Raw genomic sequence first — 18,949 nt, 5'->3', positions numbered from 1 at the left:
GCAGTAGGATCAACTGCTGAGTGGATGGGTCTAAAGTTCCTACCTCCGAAATGCGCCTCACTGCACGTTGATTGCAGGCGAAGACGGGAAGTCTTTCCTACGGAATTTACCATCCAAGGAGGAGGACTAACGGTTTTAAAAGACGGAGAAGAGTACCAACACCTAGGTGTACCAACGGGCTTCCGTGTGACCCAAACCCCCCTTGATGCCATTCGGGCCATCAAGGAGGACGTTCAGAAGGTACACGATTCTCTTCTCGCACCCTGCAAAAATTGGAAGCCACAAACATGTTCATCCTTTCTCGGCTAGACTTTATTCTGCGAGGCGGCAATGTCGCCAAAGGACCTTTGACTGACGCAGACAAGACCATCAAAAGGCTAGCCAAGAAATGGATGAACCGACCTCAACGTGGCTCTCCGGAAATTCTTTACATTCCATCTTACCAGGGTGGCGCAAATCTTTTACCGTTGGCCGATTCCGCGGACGTAAGCACCGTAGTGCACGCTTTTAGACTGCTGACCTGCAAAGGCACCATTGTCAGGGAAACGGCCTGGTCCTGCCTTAAACATGTAGTGAGACGTCGTATCGGAGAAGATCTAACCGAGGATATGCTCGCCAAGTATCTGTCTGGCTCACTAGAGGGTCGATTAGCACGCGACGGCGGAGACATTTCTAGTTTGTGGTCACAAGCTAGAAATGCGTGCCGTCGCCTCAACAGCAAAATTAGTGTGAGTTTCCATTGGTGCAGAGAAAAGCGCGATCTGTCTGTCACTATCAACCGTCCTGGGCAAACAGCGGAGCGTATAATTGTCCCGGAGACGGCGCGATCCGTTGTTGTTCGAATGCTACGTTCAGCACTTCGAGCATTCTACCTTGCTAGACTTCTAGGAAAACCAGATCAGGGAAAGGCGTACTCCTGTACAAATCTAAGGGAAGCGAGCAACCACTTCCTGCTGAATGGTCGGTACACTCGATTTTGTGACTACCGCTTTATCCACCGAGCACGACTCGGCGTCGTTCCATTAAATGGAGCACGGCGATTCGGGAACGGGGATAAACGGTGCCGACGTTGTGGTTATGTCAATGAGACATTACCACACGTACTGAATCATTGTACCGTCCATTCAGCGGCGTGGCAACGGCGACATAATGCCGTCCAAGACCGCCTTGCTCGCGGATCGCGTTTACCCCCGGGTGCTGTCTTAAACATCAATAGGCAAGTACCCGGCGTGCGGAGTACTCTTCGTCCTGACCTGGTGGTCCTGGATGAGGCTAGTAGGGAAGTCAAAATCATAGACATCTGCATTCCATTTGAGGGTGCCCCGGATGCTCTAGAGGTGGCTCGGCAGCAAAAGCTCGATAAATATAACCAACTTGCTGCTGAGTTATCCTCGAAAGGCTATAGGGTCTCTTTGGATGCTTTTGTCGTTGGTTCGCTCGGGTCCTGGCTAGCACAGAACTACAGGGTTGCGAAGTCTTTGGGAATATCTCCAAAATATACGCAGACCATGGTACGGTACATGGCGTCAGACACGATCCGCTGGTCACGTGATATTTACATTGAACACCTAACCGGACAGAGACAGTATCATGATCAGCCTCTGTGACCTTGCACACAGGTATGGATGGCCCGAACATCTGAGCCATCCCCCCCACCAACAACTGTGATAAAGTGCTTGTGATATGTGTGTGCTGTGCTATTCTTTTTTTAAAATTGTTTGACTGTGATATGTGACACTATTTTATTCTTCTGTTTTTTAAACTTTTTAAATTATTTATTGTGTTTTTTATTTTAAATGTGTAGTCTGATTTTAATTATTTGTTTTTATCAATTTTAACCTGTTTTTTTATTAATTCTTTGTATATACTACACGATGTTGCGACTAAGTAAGTTTTATATTGTACATTTTAACTTTTGTATTTTTTAAAGATTATCAAAATAAACGCTTTAATCTGTTCTTATCAGCTTAATTTTTATACGTATCGACAGTTAAAAGTGAAAGTGGAAATCATCTTCAATATACTTTGAATTAAAGCAACTTATGGACTGAGCAACAATATAGGCCAGTGAACCAGGCCGGGAAGAGGAGAAGCAGACGATTAAAGTAAGTGGTACATTTTACACAAACATCGAACAACCCACCACCACCTTTGGATAGTGACACGAATCACTTATAGGAGTGTGCACTCTCCTGGTGAGAGTGTACACTCCCATCTACTATGGATGCCGTCAGTAGCAGCACCAGCCGTGAGGTTCAGGATGACTCTTTAGTCTCCTGACCTCACCTTCGATAATTCAAAAATTATATCATCTAATTCACAAGTGCCAGGACTTCAACCACTCCATAAATGTCCTCGGCTGAAGACGTGGCAGTTGAGCCTGCAGGGACGGTTAACACGACCATCATGTTTCCGTTCCCTGCAGAGTTTCGCTGCGAGATGTGCTGGGCAGATGTCCCGGATACTCATCCGGCAGGTCGCGGTGGTGCTCTTCGTTCCATCTTTAAATATAAGAGCCACTCCGACCTTAAAAAACGTATAAAATTACACCACGGCACACCGATCTTTACCTTTGAATGCGCGGAATGTGGATTCCGGTCTGAGTCTCTGAAAATCAAAAAAAACACCACCAGACTCACCAACCGGGTGCGGCCACTGCACCACCTAAGACAACCGCACCCCGGAAACAACCAGCAAGGGCCGCCCGTAGTCAACCACCACCAACTAGATTGGCTACGCAAGCTGCACAGAGCACACCCCCAAACTACAGTAACCCCGCCAAGGCGCATTACTCGCGCAAGATCGGTGTCCCAGGCAGGAGCCTCAGCTACTAACATCGCTCCACCATCGGGGCCTCAACCCAGCACATCCACCGGAATTGAGATAACCACAAGGATCCTGCATCGATTACTGGAAGACAGCAATTACGACGAACCACCACCTACCGTCAACCGAACAAGTGCCACTCAACAGCCCCCGCCCCCTAAAACCGATAATGGCACAGGGGCTGCTCTTGGTACTGTAACTGAAAGGTTGTGTCACGATGTATCGATGGATCCCCACACTGATTTAGACCCACCGCATTCAGATCACTTGGTTGGCATAAACTCTTATCCACTAGGATCACTACCCCAACCACTCAGCCGAACTAGATCACCCGCTGAGCTGAACGGTGTCATCAGCACTACTCGAGAACCAGGGACTGAACTTCCACCGGTTGCTGCAGCCACCCAAAACCAACCAGACCTTGTCACCATTGATCACGCCGCTACCCCGGTAGTTGCCGGAACCAATGTTGACGAGCTGCCAATACCAACTCCACCCACCGACTTGGCCGACAGTCAACTGATCAAAAACCAAGTTCGGTGGCTCGAACTATTAAATAACGCCGCCAGCTGGGAGGAATTTGAGGCGGCAGTAGCAACCATCACAGCAGACCTTGCGAGAGGAACTCCAGGCCATGTGGCCGAAAGACCACCACCAAACGTGCAGCGTTTTCAAAATAGGCCTTGCCTAAGAGAAACCGCCCCCGCCGTGCACAATATAACCCTGCGGACGCGACGAAGATTCAGAAATTATACAAGATCAATAAGAAAAAAGCCATGACCAGCATACTGAGTGATCCAGGTAGCTCACCATTTTGTCAGGTCAACACGGAAACGGTCCATGAACATTTCCGTGGAATATTTGCTCATAAGGATCAGGAAATAACACCAACTCCTGAACAAATCCGGCAAATATTCAGACTTGACCAAAATGATGGCGGAGATGGAGACGAACGCTTCACGTTCCTACTGAACTCCATCTCAAAAGAATCAGTATGTGCGCGATTGGCTAAAACCTCTAATACCGCTCCGGGGAAGGACGGTATAAGTTACTCGTGCCTTAAACGTTCCGACCCCGGCTGCGTAGTACTTTCTGCAATCTTCGACCGTTGCTTCCGTGAGGAAAAAACACCACTGGCTTGGAATGACTCCCGCACCGTACTACTATATAAGAAAGGTAACCGTGATGAGCTGTCGAACTGGTGGCCTCTTACTTTGGGGGGCACGATCGCCAAGTTGTATGCCGGCGTTATCGCCGACCGTGTCACCTGTTGGGCGAAGCTCTCAGAAAATATCTCACCAATGCAGAAAGGATTTCTGGAGTATGAAGGCTGTATTGAACACAACTTCATAGTCCAAAGTGCATTGGATGACAAAATTAGTGTGGGTTTCCATTGGTGCAGAGAAAAGCGCGATCTGTCTGTCACTATAAACCGTCCTGGGCAAACACTGGAGCGTATAATTGTCCCGGAGACGGCACGATCCGTTGTTGTTCGAATGCTACGTTCAGCACTTCGCGCATTCTACCTTGCTAGACTTCTAGGAAAACCATATCAGGGAAAGGCGTACAAATCTAAGGGAAGCGAGCAACCACTTCCTGCTGAATCGGTACACTCGATTTTGTGACTACCGCTTTATCCACCGAGAACGGGGATAAACGGTGCCGACGTTGTGGTTATGTCAATGAGACATTACCACACGTACTGATTCATTGTACCGTCCATTCAGCGGCGTGGCAACGGCGACATAATGCCGCCCAAGACCGTCTTGCTCGCGGATCGCGTTTACCCTCGGGTGCTGTCTTAAACATCAATAGACAAGTACCCGGCGTACGGAGTACTCTTCGTCCTGACCTGGTGGTCCTGGATGAGGCTAGTAGGGAAGTTTAAATCATGGACATCTGCATTCCATTTGAGGGTGCCCCGGATGCTCTAGAGGTGGCTCGGCAGCAAAAGCTCGATAAATATAACCAACTTGCTGCTGAGTTATCCTCGAAAGGCTATAGGGTCTCTTTGGATGCTTTTGTCGTTGGTTCGCTCGGGTCCTGGCTAGCACAGAACTACAGGGTTGCGAAGTCTTTGGGAATATCTCCAAAATATACGCAGACCATGGCACGGTTGATGGCGTCAGACACGATCCGCTGGTCACGTGATATTTACATTGAACATCTAACCGGACAGAGACAGTACCACGATCAGCCTCTGTGACCTTGCACACAGGTATGGATGGCCCGAACTTCTGAGCCATACCCCCCCCCCACCACCAACTGTGAATCAAGTGCTTGTGATATGTGTGTGCTGTGCTATTTTTTTTAAATAATTGTTTGACTGTGATATGTGACACTTTTTTATTCTTCTGTTTTTTAAACTTTTTAAATTATTTATTGTGTTTTTCTATTTTAAATGTGTAGTCTAATTTTATCTATCTGTTTTTATCCATTTTAACTCGTTTTTTATTGTTAATATATTTTATACTACACGATGTTGCGATTAAGTAAGTTTTATATTGTACATTTTAATTTTTGTATCTTTTTAAGATTATCAAAATAAACGATTTAATATATATATATATATATATATATATATATAGGAGGGGGAAGGGGATGTATATATGTATATATATATATTTGTGTGTGTGTGTGTGTGTACCTGAAAAAAATTCAAATTTTAAGTTATATTTTAGCATTATGAAGTAAACTATTTTACCGGCCAATTTGTAACTAACTACAAGTTATCCATTAGCTTTAACCTATAAAATGTCCATACGTTTATAGTTTACAAATTCATAATATTTATATTGATACATGTAAATTCAAAACTTTCTGTAATAATGTCGCAAAATTATAGTAGATTGAAAAAACATAGAGCTCTAAAAAAAACAAATAATGTGAACTCTCAACGAACCGACAAAGACGTGGGTGAAAATATAGTGAATAATAATGAAGTGGTTATTAATGATTGTGATCCTGGACAGGTATCAGTCAACAATACAATTGATGACATACCTACTGTGCGATGGTCCAAACTTATACACCGCACTTGTGAGTTCATAACTTCTCGAAGGACCGTTGAAATAAAAATTAAAGCAAACACAATGTTAAGAATTTTGAAAACTTATATTATATTCTTAACTCATCTGATAACTCTGGTTAACAACTTTATAAAACTTTATACAGCTTTTATTTCTAACAACTTTTTATTACTAACAACTCAAAACCAAAAGGAAAAACTCAAAGAGAACATGGTTTTTAAACTTAAAATTAAACAACTTATATAACTTTTTTGAATAACAAAATTTGCAAAAACAAGGCTGAAGCGGGGGTATCATAGCGTTGAACCTTGCTTTTGCAAACTTATAAATATTGACATAATTCATTGAGATGGCAGTAGTGACATGATTTTGTCCATCTCAATGATTATGCTACAGAGTGACCCAACATACTCCCCCCATTGAAATGTTTAACATTTCAATCAACGGGAAGAGGACACACCTTTGTAATTGGACGAACATATGAATTGCCGTCTTTAGTTTTAAGCCGTATGGAGCGAACAAGCCCGTCACGACTTTTTATAACCTCCATTACTTTAGCTAAAGGCCAGTGTGATGGAGGAGCATTATCGTCCTTAATTAATACCAAAGTGTCCTCTTTTATATTTGAGGTCTTCTGGAGCCACTTGGACCTCTGTTGTAGAGTATTTAGGTATTCACTACCCCATCTCTTCCAGAATGTTTGCCTTATATGGATGATCTGATTCCAAAACGTTAATTTATCGATTGGGGTATCAGAAACATCATTTTCTGGTAAGGAGGTGAAGGAATCATTTATTAAAAAGTGTCCTGGGGTTAAACAATCAAAATTGCTAGGATCACTTGACAGTGGACAGAGTGGTCTGGAATTTATAATACCTTCAATTTCACACAGGATTGTATTTAATTCTTCGTAGGTAAGATTAGTTTTACCAACTAGCCGTTTTAAGTGAAATTTGACCATCCTAATGCCCGATTCCCATAAACCCCCCAGTTTGGGGAGAAGGGTGGTATAAAGTTCCAGTCCACTCCCTCCTTTAACATAGTTTCATGAATGGTTGAGACACTTGCCTTTTCATTAAACAATCTATATAATTCATTGAGCTCGTTATTTGCTCCACGAAAATTTGTCCCAATGTCACTAAATATTTTTTGACATCTACCTCTTCGTGCAATGAATCTCTTCAAAGCATTAAAAAAAGTTTTAGTAGACATATCAGAAACTAGCTCTAATTGTAAAGCCTTAGTTACCATGCACACAAACAAACATATGTAACCTTTCGTTATTAACGGTTTCCTAACGCGACTCTGCTTGACCGCTAAAGGTCCTCCATTATCGAGTCCTACATGTAAAAACGGTCGTACCGGAGATACACGTACTGAAGGAAGATCAGCCATAATTTGAGTAGAGGAAGATGCTGCGAATCGAAAGCATCGAACACATTTATGTATGACTTGCCGCACTACACTACGCCCATTTATTAACCACACTCTATTTCGAAGTGACGCCAATGTCAATTGAGCACCTGCATGCAACAATTTTTCATGCTCCCAGACTATTAACAGCTTAGTAATGTGACTATTAGGCGGAATAATCATAGGAAACTTTTGGCTTGTGTTAATAATGGAGCAGTAGTTTAATCTACCACCTACCCTTAAAATACCCTCTTTATCAATAAAGGGATTTAAAAATTTTAATTTACTTGATTTTAAATTAGGTACATAATTAAGATCGTCTTTTACTTTATTTAACAACATTATTTCATTTGAGAAATATTCTTGTTGAACGATTCTAAAAATACCGTTAAAAGATTCGGTTAATTCCGAAACTTTAAGAAATTCAGATCGCCTACAACCTTTATTGACGAGTTTTACATTAAAACAAAAACGTAAAACGTACGCAAAACTTCTTTGTAGACGATAGAAACAAGAGAATGTTTCAAACCACATCAAAATATCATTGTCTTTGCATTGACTGATGTGAGATGAGCATGCTTTTGGTTTCGCCTCTGGCGGGTCCGGAATGTCATTTATATTTCCACCAGTGGGCCAACATTTTTTATCTAATGCCAACCACGTAGGTCCATTCCACCAAAGTTCGTGGGCACCTAACAAACTAGGATCTATGCCCCTAGAAACAACATCAGCAGGATTTTCGGATGAAATAACGTGATTCCAATGATCCTCTGGACATAACTCTTGGATTTCAGAGACTCTGTTGGCTACGAACACATTCCAACGAGAAGCTTCTGAACGAATCCATGCCAAAGCAATCATAGAATCAGTCCAAAAGTATGCCTGCTCTATTTTAACAGTTAATGCTTGACGAACAGTTTTCATGAATCGAGCTGAAAGTACGCACGCGCACAGCTCAAGTCGTGGCAGTGAAATAGGTTTAATCGGAGCTACGCGAGACTTTGCACAAATCAATCTCACGAGAAAGTACCCGTTACTGTCCACAGATTTCAAGTAAATAGCGCAACCGTAAGCTTTGGTAGAGCTATCACTAAAACCATGTAGTTCAAACCTGACTGCATGTGAAATCAAAATTAAACGAGGAATAGTGAGTTTCCGTAGTTCGAACAATTTACCCTTAAGAGGGATCCACAATTCAAGAATATCATTTGGAACTTTATCGTCCCATTCCACTTTTGAACGCCAAATCATTTGCATTATAATTTTGGCGGATACACAAGCTGGAGCCATTAATCCGAGAGGATCGAATAGTTTGGCTATACTTGATAAGATTTCACGCTTTGTGACCTTTGATTCCATTAAATCATCCGGTACCAATATTTGAAACGCGTCAATACCAGGGTTCCAAACCAATCCGAGAGTCTTGATTGACGAACATCCATCAGAAAATTGGAATGAACACTTTTCACGGTTCTCTTCCGGAATTCTGTCAAGCACATTTTCATAATTCGAGTACCACTTATGGAGCTTGAATTGTCTTTTTTCTAATAACGAAATCAGTTCGTCTTGTAACCGAAAGGCTTTATCGAAGTCCTCAGCACCCGTTAAAATGTCATCAACATATGAATTTAGCTCAATAGCCCGAGATGCCAGACGGAAAGAACTTCCTTCATCTTCAACTAATTTTAAGAGGCATCTTGTTGCTAAGAAACTAGCAGACGCAGTGCCGTATGTAACTCTACTCAGTTGTAAACATCGGATATTTTCTTCCGGGGAATCTCGCCATAATATACGTTGAAGGCTCTGAAAATTATCTTTTACCTTTATTTGCCTATACATCATAGCTATGTCTGATATAATCGCAACGATAAAACAACGAAATCGTATAAGAACGGTTAGTAAGTCAGACTGAACCACGGGTCCAACTAACATAATATCATTTAGGCTTACACCTGTTGATGAAGGAGCAGACGCGTTAAAAACTACACGCAGTTTCGTGGTTGAGCTGCTATCTTTCAAGACAGCATGATGCGGCATGTAGTATTCATGTTTGTCAGATAAATGTTCCGGAAAACGCTTTATTTCCGTTCCATGCCCAAGAGACAAAAATTCATTTATAAAAGTTTTATATTTTTCGAAAAACTCAGGGTTTTTGGCGAACTTTCTCTCTAATGACAAGAAGCAACGACAGGCAAAATTATAAGAATCACCCAAAGTGTTAATTCTATCCATAAAAATTGGTAAATCTACTTCGTATCTACCATCTGAATCACGAGATACAGATTCAAGAAATAATTTTTCACAAAGTTTTTCCTCAGCCGAACGTATTGGCTTTGAGGAATATTCTTCCAGCTTCCAAAAACCGGTCATTATTTCATTTATATTATTTGTAGTAGTCACCAATGAAGTGAAAGTGTTTTCATTTACAGAATTGAATTCTTTCTGTAGATTTATATTACCGCCTAGAATCCAACCAAGGCTAGTATTTTGTAAAGTAGGGCTATTTTGGCCCAAATCAATTTTACCTTTTTTCAAAAATTTGTAAAATAAGCTGGTACCGATTAACATGTCTATAGGCCCAGACAAATTAAAGTTTGGATCGGCCAAATTAATAAAAGACGGCCACTTAATAAGCTGCTTTTTGAAGCTACGTTTCGGCAAATTATCCGTAGTATTTTCCAAAACACCAAATTCTGCTTTAAATTGAAAGTTGGTGGTTCTATATTCTATGTTCAAAGAAACAACAGAATTAACAGGAGTATTACTACCTCCTACACCCATAACCAACCAATTTGTATGCCTTACTGGAATATCCAATTTTTTCAAAACTATAGCAGACACAAAATTACGCTCACTCGCGCTATCGAGTAAAGCGCGACATGCTAATTTGCTACCATTATCGGCAACAACGTTTACTATTGCAGTAGAAAGCAATATTGTATGTTGCTGATAGTTATTAACTTTGCTAATAAACGAAAGCGAAGAGCATGATGCAATACCTTCTTGCGGTTCAGGACGACTGATCGTATTTGTAGACAATACATCCGAAGAAGTATCTACTTGACCCCGAGATTCTTTTCGCTCATTAAGTTGATTCGGTACACCATGCAGTGACCAATGATGATTTTGAAGACAACGTTTACAGACACTTTGGGGACATTTTTCCGTTTGGTGATTGCTGTTCAAACAGTTGAAACATAATTGTTTGCTTTTGACAAATTGTCGCCGACGCTTCACGTCAAGCTTTAAATATTTGTAGCATTTCACCAAAGAATGTGGTCGTGAGCAATATGGGCAACGGTTTAAATTCGAGTTGCTTTGAGGTTCTATGGTAGTACAAGAAATACTTTTCTTTTCATGTTTAGATGCATTATGTAATTTTGGTGAATAATCCTGTGATAATATTTCCCATGCTTGACAACGTTGATTCAAAAATTCGATAAATGAATCAATAGTAGGAAATTCATCATGTTTTCTTTTCAATTCAAGTTCACGATGAGATTCAAAGTCAAGTTTTTGGGACAACAAATACACCAAAAATACGTCAAAAAGGCTAGACAACTCCAGAGACTTTAACGCATTGTAATGCTGTGTAAAATCATTTACAAAAGCACGCAATCCAATGCCTGACGTTTTATTCACCTTTTGCAAATCGAATATGCCTTTTAAATGACTATTCGCGATAAGCACCTTGTTATCAAATCGCTTAACCATAGTATCCCAAGCTTTTGAATAATTAGCATCCGAACATTCGATGCTTGCTATTAGTTTAGCTGCATCACTCTTAACAGCACCTTTCAAATAATAAAATTTTCTAATGTTTGGCAGTTCAGAATTATTATGAATCAAGTTTGTGAATAGATCCTTAAAATTTAACCACCCGGTGTATTCTCCAGAAAACGTTGGCAAATTTATTTTGGGTAATGATAAGGCTTGATTATCTGACCTACTAAAGCTGTCATTGAGGCTAGCAGTACGTCGCCTATCCTTTAATTTTTCCATGGCTCTACGTATTTTCTTCGACAAGTCATAATACCTAGTTTCAATGGACAAATTTTCGGCCTTGTATTTAGCCTCATCAACAGATTCCAAATTTATTTCAATATCTTCAAACTTTTTAAAGAAATCATTGAGTCTATCCAAAACTAATTCTAAATCTGAAATGCTGTTTATTGCATCAATATTTTCCACAGACTTTTCTAAGTTTGTGATTCGACCTTTTAGAAATTTTCGTTTGTTTACCCAACCCTTTATTTCTTCTTCCGTCATGATTAATTATTAATAAAATTAAAAATATGAAAGAATAAAAAAGGCAAGTGTCCAATTGTTTCAAATAAAATTAAATTGATATAACAATGTTATGCAAACAAAGTTTCAAAAATAATTGTGAATAATTGTAGTATTATATAAATATAAACAAACAAATGCTTGTGTTAAGTTGTAATTGACTAATAATTTTTATTAATAGAAATAAATTATTTTCTTAAAAACAATTACAAACAACAGTAGCTAAACTGGCTATTTTATCAAAATAATATCAAAAGTAAATAAATAATTTAGTATCTTTTGAGCTAAGTATTGAAATATTATTTGTTTACTATTATTGAAATAACTAATCAAATAATGAAATTAATTTTGTTGAAATAATCAAACAATTCTACAACTTTTAGCAAATGAATAATTGTAATTTGTAGATATCTTAACAATGATAATATCAACAATAAGAATCGGCTAATATGCCATTTGATGTACCCAAGATAAAAGAAAATAACTATTTTCATTTATTTACATGAACCCAAAAAAAAAAAAAAATTCACAAAATTAAAGCGCTTCAAAAAACCTTCAATCAATAGAAATATAAACAATTAATTATGATTTGTTGATATCGGATAAAATCATAATATCAACAAAGAAAAGGTACGCAATAAATTTGTATGAATCAAACAAAAATTCACAAAAATTTAAGCGCTTCAAAGAACCTTCAATTAATACAAGTATAAACTATTAATTATGATTTGTTGACATCGAATAAAATCATAATGTCAACAAAGAAAAGGTACGCAATAAATTTGTTTATTGTATAATGTTATTAGCTTGTGTACATCAAAATTAATTTTTATTTTATTTAAATTAAAAAACCTTTAATTGAAAAATTAAATTAATGTCATTTATCTAATTCACTTAAGGGGGTAACTCACTGAAGGTAACACACTAAAACTATCAAACTGAATGGATCTGACCTTTTTAATTGTTGTACTTAATTTCAACATAAATGCCAGGCTGATCCAATGTTGAGTGCGCATAAAATACCAAATTACCCACCGTAGCTGCGCATCCAGGAACTTTCACTGACATGCGCACAAAGATGCTGACACAATTCGCACTTCCGGCAAGGACAAGCACATGGAACCATTTTTGGACGCCATTTTTTACCGCTTTCGAAATTATTAATTTCCACAATCCTGTACCATATTTGCACGAATCCCATATGAAATTTACACCATTCACATATGATATTTAAACGTTTTTTAATAATAAAGCACGAACGTTCTATATTTATGCTGTACTTTATTCTTACGCCTTTAGATCGCTTGCAGGATCAATTTATGGATGTAATTTTTTAATAAATTTATATTTATACTGTACTTTATTCTTACGCCTTTAGATCGCTTGCAGGATCAATTTATGGATGTAATTTTTTAATAAATTTTTTAGGTCGCTAGAGATCCGGCTCGTAGCGGACCAAATTGTGCGATGGTCCAAACTTATACACCGCACTTGTGAGTTCATAACTTCTCGAAGGACCGTTGAAATAAAAATTAAAGCAAACACAATGTTAAGAATTTTGAAAACTTATATTATATTCTTAACTCATCTGATAACTCTGGTTAACAACTTTATAAAACTTTATACAGCTTTTATTTCTAACAACTTTTTATTACTAACAACTCAAAACCAAAAGGAAAAAACTCAAAGTGAACATGGTTTTTAAACTTAAAATTAAACAACTTATATAACTTTTTTGAATAACAAAATTTGCAAAAACAAGGCTGAAGCGGGGGTATCATAGCGTTGAACCTTGCTTTTGCAAACTTATAAATATTTACATAATTCATTGAGATGGCAGTAGTGACATGATTTTGCCCATCTCAATGATTATGCTACAGAGTGACCCAACACCTACTATTTCTAGTTCTTATTATAAAAATAGTAATAAAAATACTAGTACGACTGATATTTGTCATCTTAATAATCGCAGTGATGATCGTGATAATGATAGTATTTATAACAATAACATTAATACTGATCATGTAAGTGTAAGTGATACATTTCGTTCGAAGAAAAAAATACAACGATCAATTCTGGAATCAACGAAAAAATCCGGCAGTGGACATTAGATAATTTAGATACACTACGATTGAACGTAGTAACGGATTTATTGTTATTACTCCGGAGTGAAGGATTTACAACATTGCCAAAAACGGCGCAAACTTTATTAGGAACAGCTCATCGTCGAGTTGTACATATTATGCCATCTTTACAAGAAACCACCGGTGAATATGCTTACCTAGGAATTCAACATGGTTTAGAAAAAATAATTCCAATTAATTATAATAAAAAGAAATTAAAATATTTATTCATATTGATGGAATGCAATTATACAATAGCTCAAAAATTCAAGCATGGCCAATAGCTGCTAAAGTATATGACGAAGATCATATATCTAAGCCTTTTACTGTTGGTATTTATTGTGGAGACTCGAAGCCCGCTAACGTTAATGATTTTTTGAAAGATTTTATTGATGAAGCCACAAATTTAACAAAAAACAAAATAATTATCAACCAACAAACATACGGTTTCAAGGTTATGTGTTTAATTGCAGATGCTCAAGCTAGAGTTTTTTTAAAATGTATTTAACCACCAGGATCTTTTTATGGATGTGAGAGATGTGAAATAAAAGGAAAATCTGTCGGGCAGCATAAGAAGAAAAAAAGAATTTATCCAGAAATTAATTGTAAAGAACGGACGAAACAATCTTTTAAAGAAAAAACACAACCAGAACATCATAAAGATAATATTACGTGTCTATTAAATAAATTGCCGGGTTTCAATCCCGTGATGTCTGTAGTTCTTGATTCCATGCATCTTTTATTTTTAGGAGTGATGAAATCTTTACTTAATAGTTGGATAGTGAATAGATCAAATGTTGCCCGTCTAAAATTATCTCAAATTAAAATTCTTCGAGTAAGGATGTTATCTTTAAGATCTTGAACCGTTCAATAAGGTTCACAGTATTTTGATTGTAGGTTTGGTTGACAGTAATTAAAAATCAGTCAAATTATAGTAATAAGCGCGATCAAAATCATTATACGGATTGGGACAGAAAAACCCTATCTAAATCTAAACACACACACAAAATAAAAAAAAATAAAGAAAAATCATTCAATTAAAAAAAAAAAAAAGTTGAATTAAAATCACGCTAGCGTGTGAACGGACGTTAGTACACGCTAACGTGTGAATGACCACCACGCGCAACAATTATTAAAAGTTAACAAACAATAACAACGTAGTTCGGCGCAGGAATACAAAACCGAGCAAAAAAGCCAAAAACAATTTAAAAAGGAGGTCTCTTGAACAAATCACCATTGAAGGGTACACATCGAATAGAAAATTTATTAAAAATTAATAATATACACGTTCGTGCCCGCAACGCGAGCACGTTTTAATATTACATCGATAATTATACTATCGTGGAGAAACTGGAAATCTTGCAGTCAATAATGTACTCTGGAAATAAAGATAATTGGTATAAATTCAAAGAAATGGACGTACATGAACGATTAATTAATTATACCTGGACATTTCACCAACGGCTGGTGTTGTTTGTTTTTGGTCGTGTATCGGTTATCCTGTGGTGGTTTTGCCTGGATTTTTAAGGTACGGTTTTATTTTTTATATTTCTCCACCCCATCCGTATAATATCGTTGTTGGAGATTTACCTTATAGAAATTCCAAAAATTTAATATACGTATTTTTTTGAACTATCCAATTGAACATTTCCGATTTGATTTTAATCAAGAATGGTAAAGAGTGTTTTGTGAAGTGAACCAATACCGCGTTTAGAGGTGTAGCCGACAACGAGTTCAGACTGCCCATGGAAGGGTGTCAAAAGTCCTCGATTGTGTTGCACCTCGCGGTTCGTCATCTTCACCGTATTCGGCCCTGTGTTAATGCTTGACTACGTCGAGTCACGGGCCGGATACAGAAGATAAATTATTTGGTTCACTACGCAGAATTAAATTTACGTCATTTCGAGAACGTTTTGTTTTGTTTCACACCTAGATCGGAAATGTTCAATTCAAATTAGTATCATTTTATAATAATGTAACAAAAAACACTTACTTAATTAACAAAAAACATTGCACAGAAGAGGTTATGTAGCCTGATGTAGTTGACTGTGATATTTTTAGTTTATATTTTTTTTAAATTCATTTAATGGTTTATTTAAAGCCATGTTTTAGAATTCTAAACCAAAGAATATTTATATTTTAATGAAATAAAGTAACTTAAGTGTAAAAATATATGTAAATGCGTTTTGTTGTTGTCAAATAATTTTGACATTTCACTGACTAATCCATAGAGTGGTAGTCGTTTTATAGACTACTACTCAAATCCTAGACCGTCCTTTTTGTCAACTTATTCTCTTTCAGATTCGATCACAATTACTAAGATCGCGGTTAAAAAACGCTTCCACTTTGTCAACAAAGCCACAGTTGGTAATTTAATAGAAGATTTTAATATAAAGTTATTTTAAAAATGCCACAGTTGGTAGCATATAGCGTAGGGTAGTTTGATCGAGTCTGGATTAGAAAAAAAAAAAAAAAAAAAAAAAAAAAAAAAGATTATTTGGTCATAATTTAAAATAAATTTTGCAAAAAAAAAAAAACACATACTACTAAAATTTTTTTTCATTGTTCGTACGAGCGCAAACGTCTAGGTGAACTGCCGGAGGATGCCGACTACACGGTCCAACAAACACACGACATCATCAGCAGATGTTCCAATGGTTGTTACAACAATCGTCGTCAACACAACAAATAACACTGCTGGATTGGGTACCATTGTCGACGCAACTTCACCAAGTTACGCTACTACGCCAGATATTCCGGGTGCTCATGGTATTACGACAATAGCACCATCAGTGTCGAAAGCCAATTCCACCCTACCCACGACAGTATTGGTTGGAAAGGTACCACAAACAAATATTGGTACGAGTCCTGGAAACGTACCGATATTGAATCCTGCGCCTGGTATGGTCCCACCTGCGTCGTCTGCACAACCTCAGCAGTATTTTGGTTATGGGATGTGGAGTGTTCCACAGTACGAACAATCTCTTTTAATGTGTCCAAATCATGTGAATCATGCGCCAACTACGCAATCGAATACAACTCCAACACATCATCCTGTTCTTGCGCCACCAGCACAGGCAGGTCCGACTGGTCAACCTGCGCCAACAACAGCAGTAGGAGAAGAGGACGCCACACCATCAAGAGTCATACAGTTTATGCGTTCCCAAACACGACTCAACGCATCACACAAGCATGATATTCATGAGGTAGATCTCCAAAAAAATATTTATGTGAATCTATAAGTAAGTTATCATGTAGCCAATCCTGCAATCAAAGTGCGAATATGACAGACGGACATACAGGAAAAAAATTCAGTCTAGACGAGGTACCACAAACCTTTACCTCTCTGCAACGTCAGCGGGAGGAAGATCCTGAGCTACGGCTCATCATCCAGCGCCTACGGGCCGGAGATGATGTGATAGGCTATGAGTTACGGGACTCCCTCCTTCTAAAATTGTAGGGACGAATAGGTTGCGACGTATCCCTGTACCTAAAACTAGTAGACAATAATAAATTCCGAAATACAACAGTAGTTCTCCCTAAAGTGGGGGAGACTGAACCGTTCAATAAGGTTCACAGTATTTTGATTGTAGGTTTGGTTGACAGTAATTAAAAATCAGTCAAATTATAGTAATAAGCGCGATCAAAATCATTATACGGATTGGGACAGAAAAACCCTATCTAAATCTAAACACACACACAAAATAAAAAAAAATAAAGAAAAATCATTCAATTAAAAAAAAAAAAAGTTGAATTAAAATCACGCTAGCGTGTGAACGGACGTTAGTACACGCTAACGTGTGAATGACCACCACGCGCAACAATTATTAAAAGTTAACAAACAATAACAACGTAGTTCGGCGCAGGAATACAAAACCGAGCAAAAAAGCCAAAAACAATTTAAAAAGGAGGTCTCTTGAACAAATCACCATTGAAGGGTACACATCGAATAGAAAATTTATTAAAAATTAATAATATACACGTTCGTGCCCGCAACGCGAGCACGTTTTAATATTACATCGATAATTATACTATCGTGGAGAAACTGGAAATCTTGCAGTCAATAATGTACTCTGGAAATAAAGATAATTGGTATAAATTCAAAGAAATGGACGTACATGAACGATTAATTAATTATACCTGGACATTTCACCAACGGCTGGTGTTGTTTGTTTTTGGTCGTGTATCGGTTATCCTGTGGTGGTTTTGCCTGGATTTTTAAGGTACGGTTTTATTTTTTATATTTCTCCACCCCATCCGTATAATATCGTTGTTGGAGATTTACCTTATAGAAATTCCAAAAATTTAATATACGTATTTTTTTGAACTATCCAATTGAACATTTCCGATTTGATTTTAATCAAGAATGGTAAAGAGTGTTTTGTGAAGTGAACCAATACCGCGTTTAGAGGTGTAGCCGACAACGAGTTCAGACTGCCCATGGAAGGGTGTCAAAAGTCCTCGATTGTGTTGCACCTCGCGGTTCGTCATCTTCACCGTATTCGGCCCTGTGTTAATGCTTGACTACGTCGAGTCACGGGCCGGATACAGAAGATAAATTATTTGGTTCACTACGCAGAATTAAATTTACGTCATTTCGAGAACGTTTTGTTTTGTTTCACACCTAGATCGGAAATGTTCAATTCAAATTAGTATCATTTTATAATAATGTAACAAAAAACACTTACTTAATTAACAAAAAACATTGCACAGAAGAGGTTATGTAGCCTGATGTAGTTGACTGTGATATTTTTAGTTTATATTTTTTTTAAATTCATTTAATGGTTTATTTAAAGCCATGTTTTAGAATTCTAAACCAAAGAATATTTATATTTTAATGAAATAAAGTAACTTAAGTGTAAAAATATATGTAAATGCGTTTTGTTGTTGTCAAATAATTTTGACATTTCACTGACTAATCCATAGAGTGGTAGTCGTTTTATAGACTACTACTCAAATCCTAGACCGTCCTTTTTGTCAACTTATTCTCTTTCAGATTCGATCACAATTACTAAGATCGCGGTTAAAAAACGCTTCCACTTTGTCAACAAAGCCACAGTTGGTAATTTAGTAGAAGATTTTAATATAAAGTTCTTTTAAAAATGCCACAATCTAATATTCCATTAGAGTTTCAAAGGAAAGTATTTGACGTAAAAAACGTTCAAACCTGGAAAGCAACGCAGTTTCGATTTTTTTTGTTGTACTGTGGGCCAATTGTTTTAAAAGACATTTTATCTTCTAATTATAATTCTCATTTACTTCTTTTATGTG

General features: G+C 37.7%; 1 protein-coding gene and 2 long non-coding RNA genes across 3 annotated transcripts; all 3 read right to left on the bottom strand.

Moving 5' to 3' along the window:
- Window positions 1–6,291: 6,291 nt before the first annotated feature.
- LOC123302922 lies at window positions 6,292–11,537 on the bottom strand. The gene is made up of 2 exons (XM_044886016.1): window positions 7,506–11,537; window positions 6,292–6,573 (listed from the first exon to the last, which is right to left on the bottom strand). Exons 1-2 carry the CDS (start codon window positions 11,535–11,537, stop codon window positions 6,292–6,294), a joined length of 4,314 nt encoding a protein of 1,437 aa, XP_044741951.1.
- A 3,689-nt stretch (window positions 11,538–15,226) lies between these two features.
- On the bottom strand, window positions 15,227–15,851 carry LOC123302432. Its single transcript, XR_006535513.1, has 2 exons — window positions 15,672–15,851; window positions 15,227–15,268 (listed from the first exon to the last, which is right to left on the bottom strand). It is a non-coding gene; the product is annotated as an uncharacterized LOC123302432 (long non-coding RNA).
- Window positions 15,852–17,921: 2,070 nt separating this feature from the next.
- On the bottom strand, window positions 17,922–18,685 carry LOC123302431. The gene is made up of 2 exons (XR_006535512.1): window positions 18,367–18,685; window positions 17,922–17,963 (listed from the first exon to the last, which is right to left on the bottom strand). It is a non-coding gene; the product is annotated as an uncharacterized LOC123302431 (long non-coding RNA).
- Between the last annotated feature and the right edge of the window lie 264 nt (window positions 18,686–18,949).

The sequence above is a fragment of the Chrysoperla carnea genome, chromosome X (genome assembly GCF_905475395.1).
Source record: "Chrysoperla carnea chromosome X, inChrCarn1.1, whole genome shotgun sequence".
Lineage (NCBI taxonomy): Eukaryota > Metazoa > Arthropoda > Insecta > Neuroptera > Chrysopidae > Chrysoperla > Chrysoperla carnea.
This window is presented reverse-complemented; position numbering and strand designations above follow the sequence as displayed.